The sequence below is a fragment of the Danio rerio genome, chromosome 7 (assembly GCF_049306965.1).
Source record: "Danio rerio strain Tuebingen ecotype United States chromosome 7, GRCz12tu, whole genome shotgun sequence".
NCBI lineage: Eukaryota > Metazoa > Chordata > Actinopteri > Cypriniformes > Danionidae > Danio > Danio rerio.
The window spans coordinates 78,277,501-78,291,161 of NC_133182.1; the positions used below are offsets into that span (position 1 = coordinate 78,277,501).

Below are 13,661 nucleotides of genomic sequence, written 5' to 3' on the forward strand. Positions count from 1 at the left end.
TATATATATATATATATATATATATATATATATATACTGCATATATATATATAGTTGTAGTCAGAATTATTAGCCCCCCTGAATTATTAGCTCCCTTGTTTATTTTTTCCCCAATTTCTGTTTAACGGAGAGCAATACATTTCTAACCATAATAGTTTTAATAACTCATCTCTAATAACTGATTTATTTTATCTTTGCCATGATGACAGTAAATAATATTAGACAAGATCCTTTTCAAGATCCTTTTATTAAAACTATCTGTTTAGCTGTGCCTTTACTGAATGAGCACTGTGCTGCGTCCGACAGATTGCACTATCATGTTTTTCTCTTCTTCTTCATTCTTTATATCACATTTTACCTGTTTTTATGTTTTGTTTTGTTTTTATGCATTTTTATTATTTGTTTTTATTTTTATTTTACTTGTTTCTTTTATTCTTCTTTATGTAAAGCACTTTGAATTGCCATTGTGTATGAAATGTGCTATATAAATAAACTTGCCTTGCCTTGCCTTGCCTCAAGACACTTCTATACAGCTTAAAGTGACATTTAAAGGCTTAACTAGGTTCATTAGGTTAACTAGGCAGGTTAGGGTAATTAGGCAAGTTATTGTATAATGATGGTTTGTTCTGTAAACTATTAAAAATATAGCTTAAATGGGCTAATAATATTGACCTTAAAATTTTAAAACTGCTTTTATTCTAGCCGAAATAAAACAAATAAGACTCTCTCCAGAAGAAAAAATATTATCAGACATACTGTGAAAATTTCCTGAATCTGTTCAACATCATTTGGAAAATATTTAATAAAGAAAAACAAATTCAATAATTCTGACTTCAATTGTATATATATATATATATATATATATATATATATATATATATATATATATATATATATATATATATATATATATATATATATATATATATATATATCTGAACAGCCATGAGTGATTATTACCTGCGTCCGGGGCACCTGTGGGAATAAGTTGAGCGTGGTGGGTCTTTTTGGACGGTAGGCCTCCATACTGACAGGAACGGCAGAATCCATGGATGCTTTGCTGTCGTGTCTGCAGGCCAGTGTTTGACTCCTGTCGGCAGCATCAGTCAGATGTAGAGGCTGGGTCTCTGGCTGGATCTGACCCTCTGCACCCGCCTCTATCCTCCCCAAAGCAGCACTGGGTGCCTGACGCACGTGATCCTGCAGGGATTGAACAGACCCACTGTCGCTCAGAGAGAGAAAAAAGCACTGTAATGACATCAGACTGTGGCATTCGGAGAACAGGAGACGGGGAGGGCTGGGGGACAAAGACTATTCATGCCTGGTGTTTACTCACTGCATTACAATGAGACACTGCCGGAGTTCAGCTCCAAAGTTTGCAGAACTCAATGTGGACTGCTATTCACATCCATAGTAGGAACCACAAAAATGCTGTTTTTCCCTCAATGTTCTTCTGTGTATGTTAAAGGAGACCTAATATGCCTCTTTTTACAAGATGTAAATTAAGTCTCTGACGTGCCTAGAGTGTTTCAACTCAAAAACCACACAGATTATGTTTATACCTCTCTGAAACTGACCCTTTTAGGATCCTAATTATGGTGTTTTGGTGACTGTCGCTTTAAATTCAAATGAGATTGTGCTTTTTTCAAAAGAGGGCGGAGCTACAAATGCCTGTGTATCAGCATAGTGACAGATTAGAAAAACGACCTATGCTAATGAGAAAGAGATGGTCACTAGTGGGCGGGGCTTTCCCCCTCTGATGACACGTACAAAAGGGAGCATGTCAATCAAAGTGTTTCTGGATTCAAGTCTGATTATAATCAATACAATTAATACATTTTTAGCATTAGAAGCTGGAAATATTCACACACTGCTGGCACACAACTGTGTTTAAACCCCTTATAAAAGTTAGTTTTGCATAATAGGTGTCCTTTAATTTGTGTTCAACAAGAAAGAAACTCAAACAGGTTTGAAACCACTTAAAGAAACACTCCACTTTAAAAAAGAAATGGCTTTAGCTTAGCATAGATCATTAAATCGGATTAGACCGTTAGCATCTCGCTAAATAGAAAACCTGTCACCTTAAATGTAATATTTTTTTAAAACAATCTTTTATTTTTTTCATTGTGTTTAGGATTGCAGCCTATGTTTTTTTCATTGTGTTTGGGATTGCAGCCTATGTTTGCACAAAAGATTTCTTTCAAACGGTAAATTAATCTAAAATATTACTAAACTCGAGCCAGTTAGCATTTCCAAATAGTGCTAAAGTGGAAAAAAGTCAATGTATGCTCAATGTATTCCAAAATAAGTCAATTTAATTTAGAAGTAATGCAAGAACTTACTTTAGGGTTTTACCCACTACTCATTATGCGAAATATTGTTAAATGCAGTTTTGTTTTTAATTTGGTCTTAAATAGACCACACATGTTTAGTGGACTGTTTCCCTCATAGTATTTTCATTTCATGCCCAAACACATTTTTTTTTCTCTTTTTTGTTTTGTGCTGATGATAATCTACACTGCAGAGAGGACTGTTGTGTAGACCATTTTCACTACAGGCAAAATATATAAATGTGACTTCCGCCATCTAGAGGTGAAATGCTGTAAAGCACAGGAATGATCAACTCATTAACAAATAATGACGAAAGATATATACTTTTTTTTTTTTAAATAAAAAGGTCACAGAACATCAATAATAATGGTTAAAATCACAAACAAAATCACAAAGACCAAGATATAAATCACATCCATAATTAAAAACTTCCACAAATGCTTCAAATACTCCAACTTTCAGTCTCACATGGAAAATACTACAGTGTTTTTAAGCCACTTTAGTAATGTATGCTAATTAATCAATTAATTGTTAATTCTATGGTTGCTTTGATAACACAAAAAGTACAGCTGACCCAATACTGTAGTTTTCAACAAATACAGTGTATATTTTATCACAATACACCAGTTTACTGTAGTAAAACCTAAAGTATACTACAGTATTTATCAGTTCACTATTGTTAATAATGCAGTATGCTGCAGGATTCATTAATGGGGTTCAATAATAATAGCATTACCCACTACTCACATTTCCCAGAGATGGGATGTGGCTGAAAGGGCATTCGTTGCGTAAAAACGTGCTGGATAAGTTGGCGGTTCATTACATTGTGGCGACCCCGGATTAATAAAGGGACTGAGCCGACAAGAAAATGAATGAATGAATGACACTACCCACATAGCAAAATATCTCTGACCCACACAATCAGCTTTTGCTTGACCCATATGCCGCAGTGAATTTCAGTATACCCTGCTGAAAAATCCAGCTTAAACCAGCTAGGTTTTAGAGGGGTTTTGGCCATTTCCAGGCTGGTTTCCAGCCATTTTCAGCCTGGTCTTAGCTGGTCAGGCTGGAAAATGACCAGCTAAATCCAGCTAAAACCAGCTTGACCAGCCTGGTTTAAGCTGGACATAGCTGGTTTTGGCTGGGCTCCCAGCCTGGCTAGGCTGGTCAAGCTGGTTTTAGCTGGTAATCTCTGGCCTGGAAATGACCAAAGCCCCTCTAAAACCAGCCTGGTCGACCAGCTAAAACTAGCCAACCAGCCTAGGCTGGTTTAAGATGGTTTTTTCAGTAGGGTACATGACTGGACCAAATCTGGCTTCTAGTCAAGGGCCAAACATGTACCATATCTGGGCTAAGACTCAGCTAAGATAATAACTCATAACTGGGCCCGAACTGGTCGTCACGACTGCAACGAAATCGATAAACCCATGTATCATTGCATTTTTAGCGTGCCATGGGCATGCTTTTTCTCGAAGCTTCCTGAATGGTAGATTTTTTTGTATTTATTCGAAAAAAGTTTACATTTATTTTAAATTTGGGTCAAGACTGGCCAAACTCACATGACCCACATATCAATAATTAACATCTGGGCCAAATACTACATTTTACATCTGGCCCAACTGTTGTGTGCCGCCTTAAAGACGGTGCAACCTCAGCCAAACCAGGGCCATGTTTGCTGTATGCCAGTGCCAAATGAATGCCTGCTGTGCCAGATTCATGCCAAATCTGGGCCAGAATTCTTTGCTACCTGGGTATAATCACTATAGTATAGTCATGCAGGGTGGTTATTAGATTAAATTCAGCAATATTTAATGGTTAAGCGAGATCTTCTCTCACCTTGATGTCAGAGTCATTGCGTCTGGCCTTGAATGCGTATTCATCTGTGATTTCTGTGATTTCAGACAGATCTTCATCCTCAAATTCGTCCAATCCGATGTCATGAGTCAACCTGTAGAGAAAACACGCAGCTATAACTGCTTAACAATACTTGTATTAAACAATACTCATGTATTATACAATAGATGAGGCAATCTATAGAGAAGTCGGAATTAGACCGCTTGTGATTTTTGATTTTTCACAGGATTTCCTATAATATTTTTTCTTCTGGAGAAAGTTTTAATTTCGGGTGGAATAAAAACATTTATTATTTATTTATTTAAGCCATTTTAAGGTCAATATTATTAGCCCCCTTAAGCAATATCAGTTTTGGATTGTCTCCAAAACAAACCACTGTTGTACAATGACTTGCCTAATTACCCTAATTACCCTAGTTAAGCCTTTAAATGTTATTAGAAATGAGTTATTAAAGCTATTATGTTTAGAAATTTGTTTGAATAAATCTTATTTCCGTTAAACAGAAATTGGGGAGAGAATATATACATGGGGCTAACAATTTAGGAGGGATAATAATTCAACTGTATGTAGTGCACAGTATGCAGAAATGTGTTAATATGTGTGCTTGTACATCAAATCTTAAAAGTGTATTTTATAATATGAAATAAATAAAACCCACTTAACGAGAGCCACTTCAATGCATTTTAAAGTAACATATAGCCTATTTAAAATATTGGATAGCTTCTGAATAGCTTCAGAATGTAAACAGTGACGTGGCATTATGTGTCACATGACTGTGTGTCCCCCTGGTGGATGTAGTTCATCCCCACTGTATTTGTACTACATAAACATGCTTACTAGTTTTACTAGCCAAAGGAGTACCAGCTGGATTTCAGGAGCAGATTGTGAGCCTCTCTGTGAGATGAATATGCACATTTCAAAATAAAAGTCCCTCAATACAGTCTGTGACACTGCAGTGCAGTTATAAAACCTACACTGGATGGTGGATCACATCCCTTTATCAGGCCTTTATGAACCCATATATGTTATATGGGGGGGGGGGGGGGGGGGGGGACGCAGTGGGTAGCACGTTCGCCTCACAGGTCGCTGGGTTGATCCTCGGCTCAGTTGGCATTTCTGTGTGGAGTTTGCATGTTCTCCCTGCGTTCGCATGGGTTTCCTCCAGGTACTCCGGTTTCCCCCACAGTCCAAAGACATGCGGTACAGGTGAATTGGGTAGGCTAAATTGTCCATAGTGTATAAGTGTGTGACTGTGTGTGTGGATGCTTCCCAGAGATGGGTTGCAGCTGGAAGGGCATCCACTGCGTAAAAATGTGCTGGATAAGTTGGCGGTTCATTCCGCTGTGGCGACCCCGGATTAATAAAGGGACTACACTGACAAGAAAATGAATGAATGAATGAATATTTAATGGGGCCCCTCAGATATCCTGGGGCCCTAAGTGGCCGCTTACCTCGCTTATTGAATAAATCCGTCCCTGATAACAGAAAATCGCCATGCCAACATAACCAATGATCTGCAATGGATGCAATAAACACATGCACTAACACAAACATGTGAATTAAGGTGGTGTTGCAATAGAAATGTCTGACATGACAGAACGTTGCCATGTCAACAAAAACAACCCTCTGCAATGGACGCTGCATGCAAACACATGTGCACAAGCATCATTTCTACAGGGAAAACAAGCTCGTACCATTTCTCCCACTGCTCCTCCGTCCACTCGTCATTGCCATCACCGTTTGAGTCCATCCTGTGAGCCGTGCAGCGTGGGATTGTGTTGACATCTGCTCATATTTCAGCGTCCTCCATTGGAGCTGCTCGGAGTGAGCTCCAGATTTCTCCTTTCGCTCTCATGATGAACAAATCTCCATGCATTCTTTTCTTTATGTATCTCTCTTGCCCTTGGGGATGTTTTACCTGCGTCCTTGCATCTGTAACTGGAGTCAGGCAGGAAAAGAAGACCGAATATAAGCAGTGCCGAGTCAGAGATGCTGCATGATGCTCTCCTTCTGCTTCTACATCACAATCATTCACATCACTTGGACCAATAGCAGAGCTGCATTTTACAACATCACTCTTCCTCTCTCTGCTTCTTGTCTCCAATGTCGCCCTTCCCCCACATACACACACTTGCATGCGTGCACCCACACACACACACACACACACACACACTCAGATGTTACATATGTATTTTCAAAGCAATTGGAATTTGAAAACAAATGACATACATTAGTAATGATAAAAAGTAACAACAATAATATTATTAATAATAATACATAAATAAATTAAACAATACCTAATATATTAATCAAAACAAAAACAAATAATACTATAATTTGCAAAAATAATAATTAAAAAGGAAAATAATAATAATAAACAAACTGTATGTTTGTGATAATATTAAAACAATAACAAATAATAATAAAACGACTAATATTAAGCAAGATATTTAAGGATCACAACTTTAGGATTCTATAATAAATACAATAATAACAATAATATAATATATAATAATAATTATATAATATCTAATAATAATATAAATAATAATAATAAACAAATAGTATATTTGTTATAATTATTAAAACAATCACAAGTAATAGTAGACCTAATAAAAAATAATAGTAATAATAATAGTAATAAATAATAATAATAATAATAAAACATCTAATAGGAAATTTAAGTAGGCTATCACAACTTCATTCATTAATTCATTAATTCATTAATTCATTAATTCATTAATTCATTCATTTTCTTTCCTTTTTCTTTTACACACTCATTCACACACATACAGTACACTATGGACAATTTAGCTTACCCAATCCACCTAAAGCACATGTCTTGTGGAGGAAACCGGAGCACCCGGAGGAATCCCATGCGAACACGCCACGCGAACAAGCAAATTCCACACAAAAACGACAGCTGACCCAGCTGGGGCTCGAGCCAGTGACCTTCTTGCTGTGACGCAATTATGCCACTGCGCCCCCGTGCTACCCACCGATCACAACTTTAGGATTCTACAATAAAAAAATAAATTAATAATAATAATAATAATAATAATAATAATAATAATAAGGATATAATAATAATGGTTTTCCTAGGGATGTGTTGCGGCTGGAAGGGCATCCGCTGCGTAAAAATATGCTGGATAAGTTGGCGGTTCATTCCGCTGTGGCGACCCCAGATTAATAAAGGGACTAAGCCGAAAAGGATATGATCGAATGAATAATAATGGTCCGTCTGTCCATCCATCTAGATAGATAGATAGATAGACAGACAGACACTGGACTAAAGTGTGTGTCAGTGTGTGTGAGTGTGCACATGCATGTACAATGACAAGGGTATGACACAAGTATTACAATGAGATTGTATTGTGAATTATGAAGCCATTTGTTGCATCCCCATTTTTTAAAAAGCGGATAAAGGTTGTTGCTAGATTGCAGTTGCGGCAGAAGGTTAACGGAAATTAATTGCATTATTTATTCAATTTCCCGTTAATTGTATTTTATTAACGTCTACCCCATCCCCATAAACCCAACCGTCACAGTAATGTAAATATATTAATCAATGTTATACAGCTGTTTCCCATGATCCTATCTAGACTTTGCCCCAGTACAGTTGGTGGCGGTAATTCACCACCTTAGAAAGCTGCTGCTCCAAAGAGTAGAAGAAGAAGATGATGATGATCAGCATGTGGGGTATCTACGTTGCAATCTTCATCAGTCGCATCCTAAATGAATGAATCCGAGCTTTACATCTCTTGTGGACATTTAACGTTTAAACCGAGGAGATGAAATGAGACAATAACCAAAAATCATCGTCAAAACAGGTAAGAAAATCCAAACGTCACAGTAAATTTCCTCTAAACGACCATCTTTATTACATAAATAACTTTAGCAACGAGTGTCACTGATAATGGAGGCACAGCGTTCTTGGAAGAATCATCTCTTTCTTCCTCTCACACAAACACTGCCTCCTTTAACTTACTCTCAGGGGATTGAATTTGCTGGTGTTTATTCTAGTAATTGTATGGCATTAGGGTCCAGCTGGGGGACAGAGAGAGGCACACAATGACTTGCTGTTCGAGTAAAACACTGAAAACTTCTCTTGGACACGACACGAGAGAGAAAATCATATTAATTCGTGTTGAATGAAAACACATTCGCGAATCACGATGTTCTGTTGTCCAACTTTTCATCAGCACAAAAGAAACGCCACGTTTAAATGTTTGTAGCGTCTTTACGTCTAAGCTTTTGGGAAAACCCGTTAAACGTATTTACTTTCTGAAGGTGTTTAGATTAAATAGTTAACCGTCGTCTGCGTGTCATATCCGGCAATGAATCATGGATTATTCTACTATCGTCATCGGTAAACTAACGTTAATGTTATGTTACCTGCCTTTGAGTCAGTCCAACAATGAAAACATCGAGGTCAAGTTGCTTTGATATTCGCACATTCGTTCAGTGACTACTTGTGAGATGCTCCCTATATTGTTTACTATATGGTGAATATTCGGTCTTTAATCCCATGATGGCTATGACTTGAAAACAACATTATCACTATTTATTTGACTGAACAATGTTTCAATAGTCAAAATATGATTTCACTATTTAGAATTTGCGAGAAATATTTTTTTAAACTTATATTGTTATGGAGAAAGTCAATATGTCTGAAATTGGTATCACCTCAGACCTTCATCCTGTAGCTTTTCGTCCTGAATAACAATTATTTGTTCACAGAATGTTTACTTTTTACATCCTTGTGTGTTCAAAACAACTTTACAATAACCAAAAGAGAACATAATTAATGTTTTAGGTCATTTTAAATGTTTTAAGTAAGCGCCCACATTGATTTTGAAACTTTATTGTTGCTAAAACTAACCGTGAGTGATCTTTCTGTGGGTTAGGTTTTATAATGTTAGGTTATTATTATACATTATATATATATATATATATATATATATATATATATATATATATATATATATATATATATGCTTGTGTTTTTTTAATTAGAGTTTTTAATTTCAAAATAATAACATAACATTTCAAGAACACCATTTTATGGTTGCATAAAATAACCTAAAAATATGTGTATATTAATATGTTAAATGTGATTTATTTTTTTTGTCGTTATTTAAAAACGAGGGTGGTGCGGTGGCTCAGTATTTAGCACTGTCACCTCATAGTGGAGTTTGCATGTTCTCCCCGTGTTGGTGTGGGTTTCCTCCGGGTGCTTCGGTTTTCCCCACAGTCCAAACACATGCGTTATGGTCAACTATGCACTATTGAATAAACTAAATTGGCTGTAGTGTGTGTGTGTGTGTGTGAGTCTGTATGGGTGTTTCCCAGTACTAGTTTTCAGCTGGAAACACATCCGCTGTGTAAAACATATGCTGGATAAGTTGGCGGTTCATTCCGCTGTGGTGATCCCTAATAAATTAAGGGACTCAGCCGAAGGAAAATGAGTGAATGCTTGTATTTAAAAACTAAAAACAAAACAAAATGGAGCCGTCCATCCATCCATCTGCCACCAAAATATGAATATAATCTCATTTAAAGCTGACACGATTTGAAAATCGGCCAGGCTCATTTTACTAGTCATAAACTCCTTTGAATAGTCTCTGTATTTTAATATCATATTTGATAATGCTAAATTTATTCACAGGATGGTCAGGGTTATTGTATGTTTATTTTCCCAACTATAAATAACCTAAATTGAAAATGTGTAATACCTATGTTAGACACATCTCAAATACTAATACAGATGATTTCTCGTGAAATAAATTTTTTAATGATTAAAATGACGACTAATTCAGTCTGGGAATAAACCTTAACCTTAACTCCAGAGATACTAAAATAGCAAAGACAGACGGGGGGTTGAAAAAAGCAAGTGAGCCGCAAGGAAGGAAGATGAATAGGGAAGAAGCGGTTTTGTGTTTGGATAGATTGATGTTTTTATTGACGTTTGCCTATTTAAAGCTCAGCATCTATTCAGCTGTGTTTTCTGAGGAAGAGGCGGACAGGATGCAGATGGAGAGATGGTGTTGTGTTAAATCTGTTCAGCTGCTTTGAATTTAACAGAGATTTCTTTAACAGAGAGATTTGTTCATGTAGTGGAGAATCAGACTGAATGTAAATGAGAAAGCAAATAAGAGTCTCCACAATAAAGAACAGGCAAATTTGTTGATTGTAGGTGTCGATATGCGGTCAGATGTGTGTGTGTGTGGCTAATGCAAATGTAAAATAACTTTTACCTTAAGGTTATTTATAAAAAAAAATAAAAAGAGAACAAAGAGCTAAGGTTAGGGGCACATTGTGTTGGCCTGTCACAATAATCAATATACCGATTCATCGCGCAACACATGGACATGACATTTTTGGTGATGCAGTATAGATCGCCCATACATACAAACCAATTCCAGCAACACTTTAGCTGATCTCTGTCTTTACTGGAGGTGTCAGTATGGTTAAAACACTGAAGTATTTACTATAAATTACTATAGTATATTTTCATGTGTGTGTCTGACAGCTGAAAACAGATCTGGTAGCAGATATCACAGCCTCTGTTACTCTTTACCTGCACATTTGTGTTAACATTTATTATTTATTTAGGACATGGGTTTGCACATTCTGATTATTAAACTGACTTTAATTAAATGAAATATTCTTAGAAATAAAATAGGATGAGTTCTTTGGCAGAGTGTACTTGCGTTATTATGATATTATATTGTCATTCTGGCATTATATAATGATGAGCGGCATAAAATGCTCTTAAAAAGGCAATAATATCCTGTATTGCAATATATTTTGGTGCAATATATCGTACAACAAACAATAGATATCATGACAGGCCTAACAGTGTGTGCTTGCCGGGTTAATTGCATTTATTTATTTATTTACTACAAAAAAAGTCATATTTAAAGCTGAAAGGCTTTGAGACCTTAGAAATGGCACTTTTTATAATTAGTAAATTAAAAATTTAATATATTTCTGCATAAAACAACGTTAAATAAAAATGTAAAAAACTGACACATTTAAAAATCTAATAAAAGACAATAATTGTCAAAGTAAAAATGAAAAATATGAAAATAAATATGAAAAATAATCTCAACAATAAAGAACAGGCCATTTTGTTGATTTGTAGGTGTCTATAAGCTGTCGTGTGTGTGTGTGTGTGTGTGTGTGTGTGTGTGTGTGTGTGTGTGTGTGTGTGTGTGTGTGTGTGTGTGTGTGTGTGTGTGTGTGTGTGTGTGTGTGTGTGTGTGTGTGTGTGTGTCCGTACTAAAAATAAATTTTCTTAAACATTATTTAAAAACAAAATCCAAAAAAGAATAATAATTAAAAAAAATCCATGTTAAGGGGCATATTGTGTGCTTGCTAGTTTAATTGCTTATATATATATATATATATATATATATATATATATATATATATATATATATATATATATATATATATATATATATATATATATATATATATATATTGTGACTATACTTGTATATCAAAAATAAAATGGACCAATAATAAAATATAAACAAATAAATAAAAATTATAAATATATTTCTACATCAAAATAAACTTTTTCTGCTGAAAAAATGAAGCCGCATGACGAATTGTAAGAAAATGAATATAAACATTTCTAACACACTCTTCATTGTGTAACTAAAGGAGCGTGTAATTGGATTAGTTTCGCGATCCTTCCTCGTCAAGCAGTGCCTGAGTGCCTGAAGGCCACATGTAGAGAATGCAGAAGTTCTGATTCACACAGGGAAGTTAGTTGAGTTTACACCTAAAAGGAGAATCAGCAGCACTATCCTGTTTCTGTGTGCGTGTGTGTAAATAAAAAGCAGCTCATCTGATTATTGTCTGTAGAGTCTCCTCTACTGGTTTAAATGCATCTAAGCTCAGAAAAACATTGGCATTTTCACAGAATGTGTTTAGTAATATGGCATGATTTCGATGTGATTCGCTTCAATCAATTCAGGGCTTAAAGGTACATTCACTGATTCATTCATTCATTCAGCTTAGTCTCTTATTTATCAGAGGTCACCACAGTGGAATGAACCGCCAATTAATTAGTCTTATGTTTTACGTAGCAGATGCCCTTCCAGCCGCAACCCAGTACTGGCAAACACCCATACACACACACTCATACACTACGTTCAGTTTAGTTCATCAGTTCCCCTATAGCGCATGTGTTTGGACTGTGGGGGAAACCAGAGCACCCGGAGGAAACCACGCCAACACGGGGAGAACATGCAAACTCTACACTGAAGCACAAACTGACCCAGCTGGGACTCAAACCAGCGACCTTCTTGCTGTGAGGCCACAGTGCCGGCCCTTAAAGGGATTGTTCACCCAAAAATGAAAAGTCTGTCATTATTTATTCACCTTTTACTTGTTTTAAACCTTCATGAGTTTCATTCTTCTGTTAAACGTAAAAGAAGATAATTTGACAAATGTTGGAAACCTGTAGCCATTCCATAGTATTTGCATTTGTTACAGGTTTTCTTTAAAATATCGTCTTTTGTGTTCAGCAGAAGAAAGAACCCCATAAAGATTTTTAACCACTTTAGAGAGAAAATGAGTAAATGATCAATCTTGCGTGAACTATCCCTTTAAGTCAGAATTGACATGTTGTTTTTTAACAAAATTCATCAGTTACATGTCGGTGCAATAGCCTAGTGGTTAGCGCGCTGACATATGGTGCAGTAGCACTTCAGGGCGTCCCGAGTTTGAATCCCGGCTCGATGACATTTCCCGTCCTCACCCCTTCTCTCTCTCCCACTTCCTTTCCTGTCTAAAATACTGTCCTATCTTGTCAATAAAGGCAAAAAAAATCTTAAAAATAAATAACACTGATTTAAAAATAAAAATAAATAAATACATCAGTTACAGTGAATGATGGAACATTGTTTGATGCATCAGGAGCCTTTGACGACTTTAAAATGCTTTAAGCTTTACATTACAGCACATGATATTATATATTTTGGTGCAGACACCGAAACGGGACGTCCTGTTTCAGCCTGTGTATAACTGTATATTCTAAAAAGGTTTTTATCATGCTTTTATCTTCATTTTATTCATTGTGAATCAACTTCACCTTCTCTGAAATGGCCATTGGAGTGAAATTGTAGAAAACATCTTAAAATTCTTCCTATTTTTGTGAGATATTTGTGGTTTAACCCATCGCATTACTTTCTGTCCTTCTGGTTTTAACCTTTTAATTTTGTGAATTAGATGTTTACTGATGAGCAGAAACACTGAAGAAGTGGCCACTGAAGGGTTTATTATTCACTGACATTCTCTGCATTTCTCAGTGTTTGTGTCTCGGTTGGTGTGTGTGTGTGTGTGTGTGTGTGTGTGTGTGTGTGTATCGGTCAGTTGAATGTGCTACTATCTGCTTGTTGTGTTGACATTTTAACAACATTTTAACAATTTATAAAAAAATGAATCACTTTCTGGTCATC

The 13,661-nt window shown here is 36.0% G+C and overlaps 2 protein-coding genes across 3 annotated transcripts in view; one reads left to right on the plus strand and one right to left on the minus strand.

The window, feature by feature from the left end:
- mapk8ip1b (mitogen-activated protein kinase 8 interacting protein 1b) overlaps positions 1-6,205 on the minus strand; it is a 23,018-nt gene extending 16,813 nt beyond the window's left edge. Inside the window, exons 1-3 of the mRNA XM_009303667.5 lie at positions 5,880-6,205; positions 4,168-4,279; positions 961-1,200 (exon numbers count right to left, since the gene is read on the minus strand). Coding sequence (XP_009301942.1) covers positions 961-1,200; positions 4,168-4,279; positions 5,880-5,935 — 408 coding nt within the window. The 5' untranslated portion in view covers positions 5,936-6,205. The remainder of the gene's footprint in view (positions 1-960; positions 1,201-4,167; positions 4,280-5,879) is intronic.
- Positions 6,206-7,858: 1,653 nt separating this feature from the next.
- LOC100334018 (equilibrative nucleoside transporter 2) overlaps positions 7,859-13,661 on the plus strand; it is a 112,278-nt gene continuing 106,475 nt past the window's right edge. For both annotated transcript variants that reach the window (XR_012382900.1, XM_073907649.1), the window contains exon 1: positions 7,859-8,015. The gene's annotated coding sequence lies outside the window, so the exon portion shown is untranslated. The remainder of the gene's footprint in view (positions 8,016-13,661) is intronic.